The sequence below is a fragment of the Eleutherodactylus coqui genome, chromosome 3 (assembly GCF_035609145.1).
Source record: "Eleutherodactylus coqui strain aEleCoq1 chromosome 3, aEleCoq1.hap1, whole genome shotgun sequence".
NCBI lineage: Eukaryota > Metazoa > Chordata > Amphibia > Anura > Eleutherodactylidae > Eleutherodactylus > Eleutherodactylus coqui.
Window position 1 is genome coordinate 17,695,354 of NC_089839.1, and position 24,576 is coordinate 17,719,929.

The following is a 24,576-nucleotide window of genomic DNA, read 5'->3' on the forward strand; positions in this document are numbered from 1 at the left end:
AGAGACTGACTCTTCAACATGTTCTTTGTATGGTCATGTGACTAAGTAGAAAATGACCCCCCCCCCCCCCCCCCCCAGCTTTTTCATTAGTATGATTTACATTTCTAGCCTTTTGCCAACGCTGTCCCAACTTTTGGAAGATGTGTTTCTGCCATCAATTTCTGAGAGGAGTGAATTTTTTTTAGGAAATGGAAAAATGCCTCTCTTGCACCTTCTGATACGTGTTCCATGTTCTACTGTGAATAAAATATGGTTAGATGAGATTTCCAAATCATTGCATTCTTTCTTTACATTTATACAGTGTCCCAACTTTTTTGGAAGTGGGGTTGTACATAAGTAGTGGAAAAACAACCCCGTGACAAAGCCCCCACAGAATGTGTTCCATTAGCTGGCTGGAGAAGTCCTTCAATTCTAGACAGGACTGGTGGCTGCTTCTCCACAGTCAGGAGTGGTAGATTCGGCATTCTTCTGTCTTCATTTTCCTGGTGTTAAGAAGCCGGAGACTTTCTCACGCTGACAAACGTTCATATCTATTGGGGGGAAAAATAATATACAGAGCCGGTGGTCAGAGGGAAGCATTAATAACTACGACATAATAGCTCTCAGAAAGGAGTAATCACTCCACTCTCATCCTGCCTCAATCATACTGACAACAATAAGAGGATAGCAACATGAAGGAGATAAAGGCTTTTATTGAAATGTTCAGGATCTGTAGCAGAGTCCTGGATTACAGCAACACTCGAGGGAACAGAAGAGAATAAAGTGGCAGTTCCTCCGCATCTTCTTCATATACTGTATAACAAACTGAAAAAGGAAAGAACATGCAGTGACCCCAGAACCGGGTCAATATGTACAGAACATCTCTTACCTAGATACCATCATCATCCTTGGTGGCAGCCTCGGTAGAAGATTGTTAAAAAAAATTCATTAAAATGATTGTAGAACCAAACTAATGTTTACAAATCCACAACATAGGAAAAGGCATATTTATATCATTTCAACAGTGGTGAGATGCCCCACTGTGTGGTCACCCTCACCGAGTGGAGAGCTCTCTTACATATATGAAACCCTAATGGAATGTTAAAGGAAAAAACACAAAACAAACTATTTACAACAGTGAAGCCGTGATGCTGATGACAAGCCAAGGCAAGCAAAAGGGTCTCAGGTAAACCGGTGAACTTATGCTTAGGAAGTGCAATCAATTCTTCTCCACCTTATTCTCCGAGTATCACAATAATATATTACCACCCATTAAACTGCCCACTGACCTCTACGGGGAGCAGAGGTGCGGAGCCATACCTAACCAGTATACGGTCACGGTGCAGCAGCTCCCTATAGACGTGAAAAGTTAACTGGAGCATTTCTAGCCCGACAATGCTTACTAAATAGAATTGCGCACAGCTCCTCATTACCAATCGTCCTAAAAAAAACATTGCAAATAACACAAACTGTAGAGGAATACGTGCACTCTCAACCTAGAGGTTTCACCATTTTCAAGGTTGCATTCACGTAGTAGATATGAGGGATGGTGATCACTCACTGGTTCATCTATTTGTGAGGTGTTAATCAGAATCACATGTGACATAAACAGACAGGTCTTCCATGGAACTTTCGGATGCGACTGCCGTAGTCACATGCGTTTCCTTTGATTCGTCCTTGCCCTTTGAGCCATTGCCAGAAGCCAAGCTCATTGGCTGTCGGTTGTTGCTCCAACAGCTTTGGTTTGATGCATAACTAGATTGCATGAAGTTCCACCCAGCAGTTTGGGAAACTGAATTCGAAGGGACATCAGGAACTTCACACGCCATGTCTGAGTCATCAGGGTCTTCACCAGAAACATCCAGTACAACTGGCTTAGTTGGCGTTTTCACAGGAGGCGGTGCGATTTCTAATTTTGCCTTCTTCTGTGGCAGATTTTCTACCTTCGTTTGTTGGGGAACTTTGGTAACATTCACAGTCGCAGGAGAAGTTTCCAAGTCTTGGTCTTCAGACGTGGTTAAGTCTTCAGGATCCTCCTCAGTTGCAATGAGCTTGTAATAAGAGTCGAGTTCTTGCTGCAAGGTGCTGGGTTTGGCAGAGCTGGGTTTATCGGATAAGATAGGGGACACTTGCGTCGCTGCAGGTGGTAACAGAGGGCTCACTGATTTGTCTGCTGTATTAATTGTCCTCTGTGATTCTATGGATGTAATTTTTATGTCTTTACACGCTGTATCTTGTACATGTCCAAACAGGGAACTGGGCAGGGACAGTGGAGCCTTCTTAAATTTCTGGTTGAGTTTGGTAGTAGCGTTGAAAGCGGGTTTTATATTCAACACAGGTACCGGAGGGGTAGGGAATGGTTTGTTTGGACTGACCTTGCTGACATAGGTAACCACGGTTGGCGTGCGTTTGGTTTCTGGCAATTTTTGGACATTTGTGTCCTTAACCTTAGTTTCTTGTACAGGAAAATACTGTATTCGACCAGTCGTAGGGTTTATTGAAAGCGTGGGGTCCTTAACTTCTTGCTGCGTTTCCTTTTCCAGTTTACTAGGAGCCTTTGTATCCTGAGGTTTTTGGACTCCAGTTGGAGTAAATTCAGCATTCCCAGTCTTTTGATTACTGGGAGTGATGGTGCTATCTGATTTAGCACTGTTAGATGAACCGTTGGTTGAGCGGCTTATGGGAAATTTTACAGATGGGCTGGTGTAAAATGGAAATAAAGCAGGATTTGAAACAGGATACTTTCTTTTCTGAGTCTGCGGGACCTTTGCAGATTCAGGAATTGGTGCTTGTTTAGTAGGGCCACTGAAGGGTGGACGTGAAGGGCTGGTGAGCACAGGACCAGGCTTAGAGACTGAACTTTCTTTAACACTCTGGACTTCTTTATTTTCTACAGTCTTTTCACTGACGAGAACTTTAACCAAGTCTGGTCCTTTAGTTTTCTGCAAAGCTTCCGGGCTCTGCCCAGTTTTCTTCTTCTGCTCCTTATTTTCGGCTTTGTCTGTAGCATTTGGTTGTGCGCCCTCTTTAAGTATCACTTCTCCTCCAAAAGCTCTTGAAACCAAGTCCTTTGAGAATACCCCTGTAGGTTCATTATTCACTATTGGTATAGATTTTGATGTGGCATTTGAAGACCTTATAGACAAGAATGTGTTAAGTGGAGCAGGCTTGCTCATAGTTACAGAAGGGGCTGGTGAACGGATATTTAAGGGACTAGGCAGGTTGGGTCGAATAGTCAACTGATTAGGGAGGCCGGGTTGAACTTTAGTTGCTGCTGGAGAAGTAGTAGTAGTAGTGGAAGCAGCAGTAGTAGAAGCAGCTGATGTGGAAGAGGTTGAAGTAGCAGTAGTAGTAACGGCTGTGGAAGTCGCTGAATGGGAGACGGACGAGGCATTTGCTGACACGGTACTGGGCTTACCTAGGAGTTTTATTGCAAAACCCTTTGGCTTTATAGGAAGAACTTTGGGCTCTTCTTCCTTCGGTTTGTTCAATGCAGTGTCCACTTTTGAAGAGCTGACAGCTGCCTGGGTTTTGTTTTCCACTGGTTTCCAAGCAAACTTTTTAAAGGCGGAATTCTTTGCAGGTTCCTTTTCTGGCGTTTTATTCCGTTTTTGTTCAGAGTAGGGCGGAGGGACAGCTGTGTAACGTTTGGATTTTGCTTTTCTGTCTTCCTCTTCTTTCTTTAACTTCTTAGATCTGCTGCGCTCGTACTCTTCACGTTTTTGCTCTGCAATTTTGCGCTTTTGCTGTGTCTGAGCCAGAGTCAATTTCGCCTTCTTCTTCTCGCGGCGTATCGCTTCATAATTGATATGTGCTTCGATGTATTTCTGTGGGAGGAATAAAAGTCCATAAATAACCAGAGATTCTGAGATTGTAAGTGTAAAACTGGTCTAAGCTTTCCCTTTTATTACGGATATTGGTCTCCACAACTGCTGTACAAGTTTTTTAAATGTTCTTGTAAGCGTTCATAACAACTGGAGACTTATCAGAGCTAAACAATGGTTTTAAGAGTAGACGTGAAGGAGACAAACCTTGTACTTGTCATTGTGGGCATAAGATTTCAGATGCAGTTCAGCCTCAACAAGATCCGGGAACAGCTCGTCACACAATCCACAGTAGAAGCCTTCAGTTGGGGTCATAAACTCAGTGCCTGCAATGTGTGACAACACAGTAACGTGAGACACCGTACTAGCCCCCTATGCCCCACAGGACCATGTGTGAAGAACATCCTCACCTTTCAGGGGGACATTCACTTTTTGCTTCTTTGGGGTGCTTGGTTCTGAATCTTTCTTTTTCGCCCACGGTCTCTTTAACCCTTTTGCACACTGTATGGATATGAAGAGTAAAGGAGAACTCTGTGTAAACTGGATACTAATGAAACAGAGTCCACAGACTGTCTACAGGTAAACTAATCCCATACCCAGTGACAAGAAACAGAGCCGTTGCTCAACATAAGAGACCAATGATCGGTTTCTTACCTGGATATGCTTCTTTTCATGCAAATGCAGCAGGAATTCAAACAACGTCAAACAGATCGCATTACAGTCATCACACCAATGTGAGCCAGAATCGTAATACTCAAAGACTTCAGATATATCAAAGAGTCGAGGTTCCTCTGACTGGGGTTGCGTTTTAGAGGAAGGAGGAGGAGGACAGGGTTGTGGACTTTTTGACCGTGATTTGTCTCTTGACTTTATGGTGTCCTCAGACTTTGACAAGCAAGGGGAGTGGGGCTCCGGCGAGTTCTTAGAATTGGGGCTTGCCACTGGTGGTGTGCCTTTAGATTGGACATCTTCAGACTTCTTAGTAACATTGGGTAGGTGGGCAGCCCCCAATGACTTTGCGTCATCTTCAGATTTAGAACTGCTCTTGGCTTTCAAATCAACCTTAGACAAAGGGTCAGTGGTGGTCTTCAAGTCATTTGCAGACTTGGAGTCATTACTGGTTCTTGACTCATTATCAGAGTCCTGGATAAGAAACAAGAGAAGTCTAAGAGTCGAAACACTTTTAGGAAACAAGCTTAGGGAATATCAATCATAAGAGCAACGACAAGTGCGTAATTTTTATCAACAAGTGTGAACATATACAGAGACGTATAATTGGGTGCATCCGCTGGACAATGCATGGTAGACCTTGTGCTCACCCTGGTTGGTGCGGGAGAACCTGAGCTTCTCTGCTCTTTCTTAGGCTCACTCTTCTCAACCAGTTCAGTGGGATTGACACCCAGGATCTCCGCTACCTTGGTGAGCTGCTGCTGCTTGTGTTTTGTTGTGTTAATCTCCTCGCACAGGGAGCTAATCTGCTTTTGGGCACTCTCCAATACACTATTCAGTTCCTCAAGTAGGGGGTCTTTGTGTCCATCCTTCTCCCGCCGCTTCTTCCGAAGAAGTAGACCTGTGACACATGACAGGCGGTGAATACAAAAAGTTACCAGCGAGGCAGTAAAATGAATATATGTGGATTCATGAATGGCCCCTTGAGCTCTTAGTAATACTCACCCTGCTGGGTGCGCAATTGCTCCACCTTCGCACTGAGGGTCTTCAAGTTCTCGTTCTTGACTTTGTGCTCCTTCCTGACAGAGTCCAGCTCCTCCAAGACCTTCAATAAATGAAATGCTCTTTTTCTTTGGGTCATAGGCAGCATCTTAGTTTACTGTATTTCACCCCCCATCGACACTGCCAATCCCCGTCCGCAGCTTCACACTTACCTGAACAGCAAATGCGCTCTGCCCAGATTAGCGCATTTCATAGGACTGTTCTAAACCCTGGCGATTTCTTCCAACGTTCTCGTTCACAGACAACAGCTCTTCCCGGACACCCACCTTCCCCACTAGTGACAGCAAGAATAGCTGAGACCGATAGTCACAGGTCTGCTGCTGACCATCTACTGTGTAGTAGAGTCTGTATCCCACCAGTGTGTTCAGGTCCGTCAGCTTTCTCTCTTGCACAATAACGCCTTATGGGCACTGCCATTTTTCATTTCTGTCTCTCCGCAGTAAAAGAAATCAATTTTTTTAACTTTTCCATTGACATAGCGGTATGAGGGGTTTTTTTTCTTGCAGGATGAGCAATGGTAGAATTTAATTTGTTCCAAAAATGTTAAAAAAATTTCAAAATGGGGTGAAATTTTAAAAAAAAAACGCAACTGCATCGTTTTTGGAGGGAGTATTTTAGCGGCATTCACGGAGAGGTAAAAAGGCATTATCTTTATTCTGTACGATTATGGCGACGCCCAATTTACATCGCTTTACATTTTTCTGCCTATTTTTTTTAAAAGAAAAGAAATTGCTTTTTCGGCATATTCTATAACTTTTCTCATTTTATGTATTTGTCTCTCGCTGGAGCTGTGCGAGGGCGTACTTTTTTTGCAGAGCAAAGCGGTAGTTTCTATTGGTACTATTTTGATTGCTTTATAGTTTTTTGGGGAGATGGGGTGCCTAAAAAAAAAAATCTGATGTTTTTCTGATGGCGCTGACCATGCGGGATAAATACATTAATAGACTGGACTTTTATGGACAGGTGATAATTATGGTATTTTTCTTTGAGAATAATGGAAAAAGTTATTTTATGGTTTTTACAAAAGGTTAAAAGTTTTTGGGAATATTTTAAAAAACAAACAAAAAGCAAACCAAACTTTTTTTTGCACTTTTCTCATCGCTTGTACATTACACTTTCAATGCACAATATTTTAAGAAAAACTTAAAGTCAAAAGTTTTCATTGGTTGCAATCTGGGTGCCGAGACCCCCACTGATCGCTAGAACTAAGCGGCAGAAGCAATTATCCGAGCGTCGTCCCTGCTTAGTAGCTGAAAATGGGTTCATACGCTTCCCGTTGAGCCCTTCTTCAGCTAGAAAGACCGCTTTGTTCTAGTAATCAGTGGGAGTCTCAGCACCAATCAAAACTTTTGAAATACCCTTATGACTTGTCAAGTACCGTTACACTTTATTGACCATTTCAAGTGCAGGGCGACGCGATGGAGCGCTGACATAAGGGTGCGATCACACGCAGCGGAAAGGGTGTGGATTTTTCACAGTGTAAGATTTGCACCATTTCCGTGTCAAAAACTACACGACCGTTGCGGATTTTGGTGTAGGTACGCAGGCGATTTCACCCCTTCAGTAGAAGGGATGAGATCTGCTGCAGAGCCACACCCAAGATGCAGATTTTGACGCAGAATGACATCACCATTCCAGCTACAGGTGAACATTACCTAAAACAAGATCTGGTCATCATCAGTAACACTGCTTGCTGCCTCTGCGATCGACAGGGGAACTTGATTTTTTTTAAAAGGAAGCCATCATCACCTTTGATACCCATAAACTATGTGATGGGGCTCAAAAGGTAAAGGGAATGGGGAGTCCAGTTCTGTTTCATACTCATCAGGTGCCCTGTTCAAGCGACGTGTGCCTGCAAAGTTGGTACGTGCCAGCAGCCTGACTTTCTGCACGCACACCTCTCAAAGAGGAGTAGATGTGTGTGGAGAAGGCCAAGCTTCCAAGGCACATCAACTTTGTGAGGACAGAGCTCTGGAATGAGGCCCCCGGGGAATATGGAACAAATCCATGGATTCCTCATTCCCTCACCTTTTGAGCTGCATAACATACAATCAAAAAAACCCATCCCATCTCTAAAAGATGTTGTCCCTTTGCTACAGAACTCATCCTGCAGTTCCATCTTAGGCAGATCTGTAAATGCTGAGAGTTGGGGTGATTAGATGGACGGTCTTGTCACCGGAGGCCCTAAAAGTGGTTCCCCCCTTGGCCTATAAGAGGCTCTCGGAGGCTCCTTGTGTGTAGTGACCTCTTCTTCCGCTTGTAGAGCTTGTTGACCACTAGACACCTCTACGATGCAGAGAAGAGATTTCACTCCGTTACCAAAGTCAGAGAGGGGCGCATTATTGGGATGTGAGAAGCTGGATGGTCGTATCCATGAATTGTCCCCCACTGGCCGTTCTGACCAGACTGTTAGTGGGTGTTGTGACCAGTGGATGGGGGCACACAAGGTGACCGGGCTTAGGATGCCCCCTACAGACCACCAGTAGAGAGGAGCATCTGACCAGACTGTTAGGAGGTGTTGGGACCAGTGGATGGGGACACACAAGGTGACCGGGCTCAGGAACCCCGACAGACCACCAGTAGAGAGGAGCATCTGATCATCTGACAAGCACCAGCAGTCTCAACTGTTTCGTTGTCCGCCATCCAGAGACAGGGGGCGCCATTGTAACACCCCGGTGTTTGTCAGAACCATTTTCAGGCGCTTGGTTGAAGGACATTTGGTGTCACGGCCCCCATTACATGTATGGCCTCCGACACCCACTGCCACCTCCATTTGCAGTGATGTTGTGACCAAGGAAACTGGACGCTACGGAGGAGAACCGGATTGTATTCAGCAACGAATCCAGGTTTAGTTTGGGCATTGACTACGGACGTGTTCGTCTGAAGACCTCGGGGTGTGCGCCTCAGTCCTGCCTTTGCTGTGGAGCGGCACACTGCCCCCTGCTGGTGTGATGGTCTGGGGGGCCATCGCATACAACAGTCGGTCCCCCCTAGTAGTGGTACGAGGGACAATGACAGCTGAGCGATATGTTCAGGACATCCTGCAGCCACATATGTTCCTCTCATGGCGGCTTCCAGCAGGGTAATGCTCGGCCGCACACACAAGGGGGTCACAGGAGCCCCCACAACATTGTCACACTGCCATGGCTGCCCGGTCGCCAGATTCATTGCCAATAGAACATGTATGGGACCATCTGGGACGCCAACTGCAACAGACTAAGTGTACACAATCAAGAGGCTCAGTTACAGCAAATGTGGGCTGATATGCCGCAGGATACCATAAGGAACCTGTATGCCTCAATGCCCACCTGTATCACATCTTGTATCCAAGCTAGAGGCAGTACAACAGGGTACTAGAGCCTCCATGCCCACCTGTATCACATCTTGTATCCAAGCTAGAGGCGGTACAACAGGGTACTAGAGCCTCCATGCCTGCCTGTATCACATCTTGTATCCAAGCTAGAAGTGGTACAACAGGGTACTAGAGCCTCCACGCCCACCTGTATCACATCTTATATCCAAGCTAGAAGTGGTACAACAGGGTACTAGAGCCTCCATGCCTGCCCATATCACATCTTGTATCCAAGCCAGAGGCGGTACAACAGGGCACTAGAGCCTCCATGCCCGCCTGTATCACATCTTGTACCCAAGCTAGAGGCAGTACAACAGGGTACTAGAGCCTCCCTACAAGGGGTCGGTTCTCCACAATAAATGACCCTTTTGCTCAGATATAACTGACTCCAATATCAATATTACAGTCACAGGATTTGTGTCATTAGATTCCAACAATAACTTCTAGGTGATTTTTGACAATTACTGCAGTTTATGGGGCCCACGGGTGATGACGTCGTCCCTTCAGGCGATGTGATGGGGTTTCCTGGTCTCGCACCGGTAGGGATATTTCAGTCACACTACAGGATTACAAAATGAAGCTTCCAAACTCCGAGGCCTCTGACGGGCGTTCTGCTGCTCTAGATAAGATGACGTTTGGGTAATGGCCCCTTCAGACGATGCCGTCGCCATTTAAAAAAAAAAAAAAAAAAAAAAAACTTTGTAAAAGAGTCACCAAGCTACAAGTTTTCAATATTGCGCCCTTGGTTATCAACGCTTTCCATTCACAAGACATTTGCAATGAGTCAGCTTTAATCGCTAAAACATGCAGACAAATGCGATCCCTCGGATCTGATGGTAATTCAGTTCTGTCATGATAAAGAGGTCTACAATAGCGCCACCTATTGGCAACTTTTTTATAGATTTTTTTTTTTTTTTTTTTTAAATAGCGCGCCTGTCGTTTCAAGTGGCCGTTGTCCGTCCCATTCGGAGCAGCAGAACTCCTTCCAGAAGCCTCAGAGTTGGGGCTTTTTAACTAATCCTGTACTTGATCTGCAGCGCGACCAGAGCGATTACGCCAAACCACAAAAAGCTATGGATAAAAAGCGAAGAGTGATGCGGAAACCAAAGCCAAGGCGTTGCACTGCAGAAGAGTCCTCGGAGAGGGGAAGGGGGGGAGGGGGTGACGGACTTACCTTCATTTTCTCCGATTCTTTGTTTTTGCGGTCCGCTTCCTGTTTCGCCAGCAGCGCTGCTAACGGGTTTTTGGGTTTGCTCGCAGCTTTGACATCAAAAATATCCTCAGTGGTTTCAATGACGCGCAAGTTGCTGCGGGGCTGGTACATCATGGCGGGTGTACCGTCGGGGACGCTCATGTGAGGGACGGTAGGTGACGGCATGTGAGGGGGCAGAGTCTGGGGGGGCACTGGAGAATACATGGTCCAGCTGGAGGGGGGATATGATAGATAGGGATTATAGGGATTGTAGCTTGGATGTGGCATGCTATAAGCAGAGACCATTGGGGAATGTGAGTATTGGGGATACACAGGATGCATTTGGGAAGGACTTATTGGAGGTGGTGTTGGATCGGGCACAGGGCTCGGGGCAGGTGGCTGAACAGGGCTCTCTGGTTTCGGTGCGGCAGTCTTCTCTTTTGGTAAAGACTTCCGCAATACAAGTTGAGGTTTCTCACGAAGGACGGGGATTGGGCTCTGCTGGGTCACCGGTGGCGCTGGCTCCTTAGGAGCCGGTTTTTCGGTTGGCTCAGTCTTCACTGCAGCTTCGGCTCCTTCTTTCTTTTCTGTTTTGCCTTGTGGTTCAGAAACTTTAGCCTTGGGGTCAATGGGGGTAGCGGTGGCTGCAGTCGGTGGTAGATCGTCCGCAGGCTGCGACATCTTGGGCGTCAATTTTTTTCCATGAAGCCGCTCTTGTGTTCTGACAGCAAGTTTGCCAATTTCGGCAACCCCAATATCCAGGCCGATAGTTTTCAGCAGGTCATGGATCTTCTCGAACTCTTGCTTGTCTGGGGAAGGTTTGACTGGTGGAGCAGAGTGCGTTTGGCCAGATGGAGGTTTTGGAGGCTCCGGCTTATTATCCTCCTCGTCGTCGTCCCCGTAAAGAAACCGCTCCTCGTCCTCAATCTCAGTAGAGCTTCGCTGCTTTAGATCAAGAGGTTTACTAAGGAGAGGAGAAGATTTACAGCCCTGTTCAGGCGGCTTCTTGTTGCCCCATGCCTCTTCTGAACCCTTCTGGATGACCTCTTTTTGCTCAGAGAAGATGTTCATGCCACCAAACGGACTACTCTGAGGCTTGGGGGCATTCAGGTTAAACAGAAGGTTGTCCATAGACGAGTTGTACTGGGTCACCTTGGGGCTGTCCGTTGACTCACAAGGAGGGGTTTTACCACCCGCAACCGTTCCTTTCATGCCCATCTCTGTGTTGGTGATCGTCGTCCAGTTGGTTGATGTCGCCGTAGGCTGGGTACTGCCATATGGTTGAGGAGACTCAGGTTTCGGTGTTGCTCCTGGAGCGCCAGCAGTAGACTTGAGAAGACCCATCTGGGCTGATACAGGGAGAGGACTTTCGGTTATGTTATTCTTCTCCGCACTTTTCTCCGCCCCCGAGGAGCTCGCGCTTCTTCCATCATTGACATTTGAGAACGTATCCACCTGGAGGAAATAAATGGAAATGGATAAGATACGTGAGCCAAGTTCACAGCAACGAGGCACCATATATAGTCAGTAGTCCGGGGCCACACCAATCCCACATTACTCCGGGCCCCTCAGAGGACACATAAGCAATGGCGCTCGCACCTGAGGAGACTGGTCGTGACTCGTTGTCTCCACATCAGAGCGTTTCTTCAGGATGGACTTCTTAGGCATGGGCAAGGATATGGCGCGCGAATCACCAGAGCTCTGGTAAACATGTGGCGGGGAATCATGGCCGAACGACTTTACTCCGCCAGACCTAGAACGAAGGCACCACATGTTCAGGCTTCTGATACAAGCTACTGCTCCGTGCTATCAGCCATTTTGAGAGGCTGAATACAGGAGACGTGAAAACATCTACAACTATGTGTAAATCCGCAACTCTGTAGTCGGCGACCGCCATCTGATAACTTTTCCCTTTACTTAATGCAGGGTCCTGAATCTTTTCCTCCTGCATGGAAACCGTCAACAAGCTGCAGATGGGCCTCCGACATTATGTGTAACCATGACAAGGCGAACACAGGGGGTACCTGGGTGGCCAAGAAAGAGGAAGGAGGATGAATCCTTAGACTTGCACTAAGCATGGGTGGAAATACCCCATCAGCCGCGGTCACATGACATGTGGAGCAGATTCTTCCCTCGTGCCGCCCCTTTAATGTGACCCATTCACGGCCAACCACCGTACAAAGTTCTGAGATATCATCAATCTCAGCTTGCTGATGGTTTCCAAGTTGAAAAGTAAAAAGCACAAAAAGACTGAAAGGAGGTAAATTACATGTGAGCTGATTAGAGCCGGCAGTCCCAGAGGACATATCCCAGGATGCACTGCAAGCCATCGCCTCGAAGATCACCAAAGGTTTATATTCGCAGTAGCCTTACCTGTCCGGGGGGTTGCTGGTGGCCGTAGAGCGGTAGCTGGGGGAGAGCCGACTCTGGAACAGAAGGGAGATGCAGTGAAATACCAGAAATAACCTATAGGAGGCGTCACGTATGGAGCGCCTAACCGGACGGGTCCTTCAGGACTAAAACACCTTCTCACTTGTCCTCCCCAAGACAAGAGCATCTTCAAGCATCCCATCCCAACATGTCCCCCTCCCACAAAGCATTGTCTTCCGACATGTCCAGTCCGTATCACCACCGCCCCCCCCCCCCCCAAAGGTCAGGCGCGTCGCCCCCCGCAGGCGTTTCCACCCTGAAGAAAATGTGCACCTCCCAAAGGTCAGGCACTGTGTCCCCCACAAGTACTCCCCCCACTCCCCAAAGGTCAGGCGCCGGGTCCCCCGTAAGTATTTCCCCCCCTCCCCCAAAGGTCAAGCGCTGCGGCCCCACCCCCCCCCCAAAAGAAAATGTGCACGCCGCAAAGATCAGCTGTGTCGCCTCACCCCAAGAAAGTGTGCACCCCCCAACGGTCAGGTGCGTCGTCCCTTATAAATCCCCCCCCCCTCAAAAAAAAAAAAAGGGTACCCCCAAAGATCTGCCGAGCTGTCCCCGCTAGTTTTCCCCTCCATCCCCCCAAAGAAAGTGTGCACCCCCCAAAGAACAGCTGTGTCGTGTCCTCCCTCCAAAAAAAGTGTGCACCCCCAAAAGGTCAGGCGCGGCGTCCCCTGCAAGTACCTCCCATAGAAGAACCCCCCCCAAAAAAAGTGCGCAGCCCCCAAAGATCAGGAGCATCATCCCCAGTAGCTAACGGTGTGTGGTCTCCCCCATGTACTGTCTCCCCCGGAAAAATCAAGTGTACCCCCCAGATCAGATGTGTCGTGCCCCACACATGCCATCTCCACAAAGACCAGGTGCGGCATCCCCCCCTCCCTTCCCTTCAATGGACAAGCGCCTCCTCCCCAAGCTAGCTCTGCCAACCTCACCCCCACGTCTCCAGCGTGGTCACATGACTGGGTTGCTATAGTAACCAGGCTCTGCATTAGATCACGTGACCTGAGGGTTGTGCCGATGTCCGCAGGGGTGGAGCCTCACCTGCTCGCCGCTGCGGCCTTCGTGGCGGTAGGAGTCCCCCGGGGAGCGGCGGCGGCCCGAGTACTGGGAATACGGTGACGGGGAGCGCCGGGGTCTGGAACGGGAGCGGCCGGAGCGGCCCCGGGATTTCGAGCGGGAGCGGCCAGACCGGCCCCGGGATTTCGAGCGGGAGCGACCGGACCGGCCCCGAGACTTCGAGCGGGAGCGACCGGACCGGCCCCGAGACTTTGAGCGGGAGCGGCCAGACCGGCCCCGAGACTTCGAGCGGGAGCGGCCGGACCGGCCGCCAGGTCTGGAGCGGGAGCGGGGCCGAGAACGGGAGCGGCCGCGTCTGTCGGGGGAGCGGCCGCGTCTATCGGGGGAGCGACCACGTCTGGCGGGAGAGCGCCGAGCCGGGGAGTGTCCGCGGGACCAGGAGCTCTCCCGGGAGTGCGGGCTGTCCCGGCGCTGGCCTCGGCTCGGGGAGTCCGGAGAAAGACCGCGGCGCATCGGGGTCCGATACATGGCGGCGCAACTACGAGACCACGGACCGTCCGCCCGTACGTCACACTCTGTGCGTCCCTACGTCACCACAGCGCGCGGCGGCGCCATCTTGCTACACCCGCGAGTGAGCCTCATGGGATTTACCTGCAACACAGTGCTCCCTACCTGATACAGGATACCCGTCTAATACATTGCATCCCCTCTTTATGATGTCTCCTCTAATACGGTGTACCCCTCTTCTTATACAGGATACCCATCTAATACATTTATCACATACAGTATTTTTAGATGACCCCCTTGTAACACAGTGTACCTCTCCCTATACAGGATGCCGTTTTTTATATATACCCCCTCCTTATAGATTATACCCTCTTCTCATACAGTGCACCCCCTCTTTATACATGATTCCTCTAACACGGTGTACCCCAATAATATAGCGTACCCCGTCGTTATACAGGATAACCTCTTCTTGTGCAGTGTACCCCCTCATATATGATACCCCATCTAATACAATGTACCCCCTCATGTATGATACCCCATCTAATACAGTGTACCCCCTCATGTATGATACCCCATCTAATACAGTGTACCCCCTTATATATGATACCCCATCTAATACTGTGTACCTCCTCATATATGATACCCCATCTAATACAGTGTACCCCCTCATATATGATACCCCATCTAAAACAGTGTACCCCCTCATATATGATACCTCATCTAATACAGTGTACCCCCTCATATATGATACCCCATCTAATACAGTGTACCCCCTCATATGTCATACCCCATCTAATACAGTGTACCCCCTTATATATGATACCCCATCTAATACAGTGTACCCCCTCATATATGATACCCCATCTAAAACAGTGTACCCCCTCATATATGATACCCCATCTAATACAGTGTACCCCCTCATATATGATACCCCATCTAATACAGTGTACCCCCTCATGTATGATACCCCATCTAATACAGTGTACCCCCTCATGTATGATACCCCATCTAATACTGTGTACCCCCTCATATATGATACCTCATCTAATACAGTGTACCCCCTCATGTATGATACCCCATCTAATACTGTGTACCCCCTCATGTATGATACCCCATCTAATACTGTGTACCCCCTCATGTATGATACCCCATCTAATACAGTGTACCCCCTCATATGTCATACCCCATCTAATACAGTGTACCCCCTCATGTATGATACCCCATCTAATACAGTGTACCCCCTCATGTATGATACCCCATCTAATACTGTGTACCCCCTCATGTATGATACCCCATCTAATACTGTGTACCCCCTCATGTATGATACCCCATCTAATACAGTGTACCCCCTCATATGTCATACCCCATCTAATACAGTGTACCCCCTCATATGTCATACCCCATCTAATACAGTGTACCTCCTCATGTATGATACCCCATCTAATACAGTGTACCCCCTCATGTATGATACCCCATCTAATACAGTGTACCTCCTCATGTATGATACCCCATCTAATACAGTGTACCTCCTCATGTATGATACCCCATCTTATACAGCGTACCCCCTCATGTATGATACCCCATCTAATACAGTGTACCCCCTCATGTATGATACCCCATCTAATACAGTGTACCTCCTCATGTATGATACCCCATCTAATACAGTGTACCCCCTCATATGTCATACCCCATCTAATACAGTGTACCTCCTCATGTATGATACCCCATCTAATACAGTGTACCCTCTCATATGTGATACCCCATCTAATACAGTGTACCCCCTCATGTATGATACCCCATCTAATACAGTGTACCCTCTCATATATGATACCCCATCTAATACAGTGTACCCCCTCATGTATGATACCCCATCTAATACAGTGTACCTCCTCATGTATGATACCCCATCTAATACAGTGTACCCCCTCATATGTCATACCCCATCTAATACAGTGTACCTCCTCATGTATGATACCCCATCTAATACAGTGTACCCTCTCATATGTGATACCCCATCTAATACAGTGTACCCCCTCATGTATGATACCCCATCTAATACAGTGTACCCCCTCATGTATGATACCCCATCTAATACAGTGTACCCCCTCATATATGATACCTCATCTAATACAGTGTACCCCCTCATATGTGATACCCCATCTAATACAGTGTACCCCCTCATATATGATACCCCATCTAATACAGTGTACCCCCTCATGTATGATACCCCATCTAATACAGTGTACCCCCTCAGATGTGATACCCCATCTAATACTGTGTACCTCCTCATATATGATACCCCATCTAATACAGTGTACCCCCTCATATATGATACCTCATCTAATACAGTGTACCCCCTCATGTATGATACCCCATCTAATACAGTGTACCCCCTCATGTATGATACCCCATCTAATACTGTGTACCCCCTCATGTATGATACCCCATCTAATACTGTGTACCCCCTCATGTATGATACCCCATCTAATACAGTGTACCCCCTCATGTATGATACCCCATCTAATACAGTGTACCCCCTCATGTATGATACCCCATCTAATACAGTGTACCTCCTCATGTATGATACCCCATCTAATACAGTGTACCCCCTCATATGTCATACCCCATCTAATACAGTGTACCTCCTCATGTATGATACCCCATCTAATACAGTGTACCTCCTCATGTATGATACCCCATCTTATACAGCGTACCCCCTCATGTATGATACCCCATCTAATACAGTGTACCCCCTCATGTATGATACCCCATCTAATACAGTTTACCCCCTCATGTATGATACCCCATCTAATACAGTGTACCTCCTCATGTATGATACCCCATCTAATACAGTGTACCCCCTCATATGTCATACCCCATCTAATACAGTGTACCCCCTCATATATGATACCCCATCTAATACAGTGTACCCCCTCATATATGATACCCCATCTAATACTGTGTACCCCCTCATGTATGATACCCCATCTAATACAGTGTACCTCCTCATGTATGATACCCCATCTAATACAGTGTACCCTCTCATATATGATACCCCATCTAATACTGTGTACCCCCTCATATGTGATACCCCATCTAATACAGTGTACCCCCTCATGTATGATACCCCATCTAATACAGTGTACCCCCTCATGTATGATACCCCATCTAATACAGTGTACCCCCTCATATATGATACCCCATCTAATACAGTGTACCCCCTCATATATGATACCCCATCTAATACAGTGTACCCCCTCATGTATGATACCCCATCTAATACAGTGTACCTCCTCATGTATGATACCCCATCTAATAGTGTACCTCCTCATGTATGATACCCTATCTAATACAGTGTACCCCCTCATATATGATACCCCATCTAATACAGTGTACCCCCTCATGTATGATACCCCATCTAATACAGTGTACCCCCTCATGTATGATACCCCATCTAATACAATGTACCCCCTCATGTATGATACCCCATCTAATACAATGTACCCCCTCATGTATGATACCCCATCTAATACTGTGTACCTCCTCATATATGATACCCCATCTAATACAGTGTACCCCCTCATGTATGATACCCCATCTAATACAGTGTACCCCCTCATGTATGATACCCCATCTAATACAGTGTACCCCCTCATGTATGATACCCCATCTAATACAGTGTACCTCCTCATGTATGATACCCTATCTAATACAGTGTACCCCCTCATATGTCATACCCCATCTAATACAGTGTACCTCCTCATGTATGATACCCCATCTAATACAGTGTACCTCCTCATGTATGATACCCCATCTAATACAGCGTACCCCCTCATGTATGATACCCCATCTAATACAGTGTACATCCTTATATATGATACCCCATCTAATACTGTGTACCTCCTCATATATGATACCCCATCTAATACAGTGTACCCCCTCATATGTCATACCCCATCTAATACAGTGTACCCCCTCATATATGATACCCCATCTAATACAGTGTACCCCCTCATGTATGATACCCCATCTAATACAGTGTACATCCTTATATATGATACCCCATCTAATACAGTGTACCCCCTCATATATGATACCCCATCTAATACAGTGTACCCCCTCATATATGATACCCCATCTAAAACAGTGTACCCCCTCATATATGATACCCCATGTAATACAGTGTACCCCTTTATGTATGATACCCCATCTAATACAGTGTACCCCCTCCTATATGATACCCCATCTAATACTGTGTACCTCCTCATATATGATACCCCATCTAATACAGTGTACCCCCTCATATGATACCCCATCTAATACTGTGTACCTCCTCATATATGATACCCCATCTAATACAGTGTACCTCCTCATATATGATACCCCATCTAATACAGTGTACCCCCTCATATGATACCCCATCTAATACTGTGTACCTCCTCATATATGATACCCCATCTAATACAGTGTACCCCCTCATATATGATACCCCATCTAATACAGTGTACCCCCTCATATATGATACCCCATCTAAAACAGTGTACCCCCTCATATATGATACCCCATGTAATACAGTGTACCCCTTTATGTATGATACCCCATCTAATACAGTGTACCCCCTCATATATGATACCCCATCTAATACTGTGTACCTCCTCATATATGATACCCCATCTAATACAGTGTACCCCCTCATATGATACCCCATCTAATACTGTGTACCCCCTCATATGTGATACCCCATCTAATACAGTGTACCCCCTCATGTATGATACCCCATCTAATACAGTGTACCCCCTCATATATGATACCTCATCTAATACAGTGTACCCCCTCATGTATGATACCCCATCTAATACTGTGTACCCCCTCATGTATGATACCCCATCTAATACAGTGTACCCCCTCATGTATGATACCCCATCTAATACTGTGTACCCCCTCATGTATGATACCCCATCTAATACTGTGTACCCCCTCATGTATGATACCCCATCTAATACAGTGTACCCCCTCATATGTCATACCCCATCTAATACAGTGTACCTCCTCATGTATGATACCCCATCTAATACAGTGTACCCCCTCATGTATGATACCCCATCTAATACAGTGTACCCCCTCATGTATGATACCCCATCTAATACAGTGTACCCCCTCATGTATGATACCCCATCTAATACAGTGTACTTCCTCTTGTATGATACCCCATCTAATACAGTGTACCCCCTCATATGTCATACCCCATCTAATACAGTGTACCTCCTCATGTATGATACCCCATCTAATACAGTGTACCTCCTCATGTATGATACCCCATCTTATACAGCGTACCCCCTCATGTATGATACCCCATCTAATACAGTGTACCCCCTCATGTATGATACCCCATCTAATACAGTGTACCCCCTCATGTATGATACCCCATCTAATACAGTGTACCTCCTCATGTATGATACCCCATCTAATACAGTGTACCCCCTTATATGTCATACCCCATCTAATACAGTGTACCTCCTCATGTATGATACCCCATCTAATACAGTGTACCCTCTCATATGTGATACCCCATCTAATACAGTGTACCCCCTCATGTATGATACCCCATCTAATACAGTGTACCCCCTCATGTATGATACCCCATCTAATACAGTGTACCCCCTCATATATGATACCTCATCTAATACAGTGTACCCCCTCATATGTGATACCCCATCTAATACTGTGTACCTCCTCATATATGATACCCCATCTAATACAGTGTACCCCCTCATATATGATACCTCATCTAATACAGTGTACCCCCTCATATATGATACCTCATCTAATACAGTGTACCCCCTCATGTATGATACCCCATCTAATACAGTGTACCCCCTCATGTATGATACCCCATCTAATACTGTGTACCCCCTCATGTATGATACCCCATCTAATACAGTGTACCCCCTCATATGTCATACCCCATCTAATACAGTGTACCCCCTCATGTATGATACCCCATCTAATACAGTGTACCCCCTCATGTATGATACCCCATCTAATACAGTGTACCCCCTCATATGTCATACCCCATCTAATACAGTGTACCTCCTCATGTATGATACCCCATCTAATACAGTGTACCCCCTCATATATGATACCCCATCTAATACAGTGTACCCCCTCATGTATGATACCCCATCTAATACAGTGTACCTCCTCATGTATGATACCCCATCTAATACAGTGTACCCCCTCATATGTCATACCCCATCTAATACAGTGTACCTCCTCATGTATGATACCCCATCTAATACAGTGTACCTCCTCATGTATGATACCCCATCTAATACAGTGTACCCCCTCATATGTCATACCCCATCTAATACAGTGTACCTCCTCATGTATGATACCCCATCTAATACAGTGTACCCCCTCATGTATGATACCCCATCTAATACAGTGTACCCCCTCATGTATGATACCCCATCTAATACAGTGTACCCCCTCATGTATGATACCCCATCTAATACAGTGTACCTCCTCATGTATGATACCCCATCTAATACAGTGTACCCCCTCATATGTCATACCCCATCTAATACAGTGTACCCCCTCATATATGATACCCCATCTAATACAGTGTACCCTCTCATATATGATACCCCATCTAATACTGTGTACCCCCTCATATGTGATACCCCATCTAATACAGTGTACCCCCTCATGTATGATACCCCATCTAATACAGTGTACCCCCTCATGTATGATACCCCATCTAATACAGTGTACCCCCTCATATATGATACCCCATCTAATACAGTGTACCTCCTCATGTATGATACCCTATCTAATACAGTGTACCCCCTCATATATGATACCCCATCTAATACAGTGTACCCCCTCATGTATGATAACCCATCTAATACAGTGTACCCCCTCATGTATGATACCCCATCTAATACAATGTACCCCTTCATTTATGATACCCCATCTAATACAATGTACCCCCTTATGTATGATACCCCATCTAATACTGTGTACCCCCTCATGTATGATACCCCATCTAATACAGTGTACCTCCTCATATATGATACCCCATCTAATACAGTGTACCCCCTCATATGTCATACCCCATCTAATACAGTGTACCCCCTCATATATGATACCCCATCTAATACAGTGTACCCCCTCATATATGATACCCCATCTAATACAGTGTACCCCCTCATGTATGATACCCCATCTAATACAGTGTACATCCTTATATATGATACCCCATCTAATACAGTGTACCCCCTCATATATGATACCCCATCTAATACAGTGTACCCCCTCATATATGATACCCCATCTAAAACAGTGTACCCCCTCATATATGATACCCCATGTAATACAGTGTACCCCTTTATGTATGATACCCCATCTAATACAGTGTACCCCCTCATATATGATACCCCATCTAATACTGTGTACCTCCTCATATATGATACCCCATCTAATACAGTGTACCCCCTCATATGATACCCCATCTAATACTGTGTACCTCCTCATATATGATACCCCATCTAATACAGTGTACCTCCTCATATATGATACCCCATCTAATACAGTGTACCCCCTCATATGATACCCCATCTAATACTGTGTACCTCCTCATATATGATACCCCATCTAATACTGTGTACCTCCTCATATATGATACCCCATCTAATACAGTGTACCCCCTCATATATGATACCTCATCTAATACAGTGTACCCCCTCATATGTGATACCCCATCTAATACAGTGTACCCCCTCATATATGATACCCCATCTAATACAGTGTACCCCCTCATGTATGATACCCCATCTAATACAGTGTACCCCCTCAGATGTGATACCCCATCTAATACTGTGTACCTCCTCATATATGATACCCCATCTAATACAGTGTACCCCCTCATGTATGATACCCCATCTAATACAGTGTACCCCCTCATGTATGATACCCCATTTAATACAGTGTACCCCCTCATGTATGATACCCCATCTAATACTGTGTACCCCCTCATGTATGATACCCCATCTAATACAGTGTACCCCCTCATATGTCATACCCCATCTAATACAGTGTACCTCCTCATGTATGATACCCCATCTAATACAGTGTACCCCCTCATGTATGATACCCCATCTAATACAGTGTACCCCCTCATGTATGATACCCCATCTAATATAGTGTACCTCCTCATGTATGATACCCCATCTTATACAGCGTACCCCCTCATGTATGATACCCCATCTAATACAGTGTACCCCCTCATGTATGATACCCCATCTAATACAGTGTACCCCCTCATGTATGATACCCCATCTAATACAGTGTACCTCCTCATGTATGATACCCCATCTAATACAGTGTACCCTCTCATATATGATACCCCATCTAATACTGTGTACCCCCTCATATGTAATACCCCATCTAATACAGTGTACCCCCTCATGTATGATACCCCATCTAATACAGTGTACCCCCTCATGTATGATACCCCATCTAATACAGTGTACCCCCTCATATATGATACCCCATCTAATACAGTGTACCCCCTCATATATGATACCCCATCTAATACTGTGTACCCCCTCATGTATGATACCCCATCTAATACAATGTACCCCCTCATGTATGATACCCCATCTAATACAATGTACCCCCTCATGTATGATACCCCATCTAATACTGTGTACCCCCTCATGTATGATACCCCATCTAATACTGTGTACCTCCTCATATATGATACCCCATCTAATACAGTGTACCCCCTCATATATGATACCCCATCTAATACAGTGTACCCCCTCATGTATGATACCCCATCTAATACAGTGTACCTCCTCATGTATTATACCCTATCTAATACAGTGTACCCCCTCATATGTCATACCCCATCTAATACAGTGTACCTCCTCATGTATGATACCCCATCTAATACAGTGTACCTCCTCATGTATGATACCCCATCTTATACAGCGTACCCCCTCATGTATGATACCCCATCTAATACAGTGTACCCCCTCATGTATGATACCCCATCTAATACAGTGTACCCCCTCATGTATGATACCCCATCTAATACAGTGTACCTGCTCATGTATGATACCCCATCTAATACAGTGTACCCCCTCATATGTCATACCCCATCTAATACAGTGTACCCTCTCATATATGATACCCCATCTAATACTTTGTACCCCCTCATATGTGATACCCCATCTAATACAGTGTACCCCCTCATGTATGATACCCCATCTAATACAGTGTACCCCCTCATGTATGATACCCCATCTAATACAGTGTACCCCCTCATATATGATACCCCATCTAATACAGTGTACCCCCTCATATATGATACCCCATCTAATACTGTGTACCCCCTCATGTATGATACCCCATCTAATACAATGTACCCCCTCATGTATGATACCCCATCTAATACAATGTACCCCCTCATGTATGATACCCCATCTAATACTGTGTACCCCCTCATGTATGATACCCCATCTAATACTGTGTACCCCCTCATGTATGATACCCCATCTAATACTGTGTACCTCCTCATGTATGATACCCCATCTAATACTGTGTACCTCCTCATATATGATACCCCATCTAATACAGTGTACCCCCTCATGTATGATACCCCATCTAATACAGTGTACCCCCTCATGTATGATACCCCATCTAATACAGTGTACCTCCTCATGTATTATACCCTATCTAATACAGTGTACCCCCTCATATGTCATACCCCATCTAATACAGTGTACCTCCTCATGTATGATACCCCATCTAATACAGTGTACCTCCTCATGTATGATACCCCATCTTATACAGCGTACCCCCTCATGTATGATACCCCATCTAATACAGTGTACCCCCTCATGTATGATACCCCATCTAATACAGTGTACCCCCTCATGTATGATACCCCATCTAATACAGTGTACCTCCTCATGTATGATACCCCATCTAATACAGTGTACCCCCTCATATGTCATACCCCATCTAATACAGTGTACCTCCTCATGTATGATACCCCATCTAATACAGTGTACCCTCTCATATATGATACCCCATCTAATACTGTGTACCCCCTCATATGTGATACCCCATCTAATACAGTGTACCCCCTCATGTATGATACCCCATCTAATACAGTGTACCCCCTCATGTATGATACCCCATCTAATACAGTGTACCCCCTCATATATGATACCCCATCTAATACAGTGTACCCCCTCATATATGATAAACCATCTAATACTGTGTACCCCCTCATGTATGATACCCCATCTAATACAGTGTACCTCCTCATGTATGATACCCCATCTAAAACAGTGTACCCCCTCATATATGATACCCCATCTAATACAGTGTACCCCCTCATATGTGATACCCCATCTAATACAGTGTACCTCCTCATGTATGATACCCCATCTAATACAGTGTGCCCTCTCATGTATGATACCCCATCTAATACAGTGTACCCCCTCATGTATGATACCCCATCTAATACAGTGTAC

General features: G+C 46.0%; 1 protein-coding gene across 1 annotated transcript; it reads right to left on the minus strand.

The window, feature by feature from the left end:
* Window positions 1-672: 672 nt before the first annotated feature.
* ZNF318 (zinc finger protein 318) lies at window positions 673-14,073 on the minus strand. Its single transcript, XM_066595192.1, has 10 exons — window positions 13,544-14,073; window positions 12,452-12,504; window positions 11,678-11,831; window positions 10,061-11,533; window positions 5,478-5,577; window positions 5,123-5,373; window positions 4,458-4,946; window positions 4,214-4,304; window positions 4,011-4,129; window positions 673-3,806 (listed from the first exon to the last, which is right to left on the minus strand). The coding sequence occupies exons 1-10, from the start codon at window positions 14,045-14,047 to the stop codon at window positions 1,563-1,565; spliced, it is 5,478 nt and encodes a 1,825-aa protein (XP_066451289.1). The 5' UTR covers window positions 14,048-14,073; the 3' UTR covers window positions 673-1,562.
* Window positions 14,074-24,576: the final 10,503 nt, after the last annotated feature.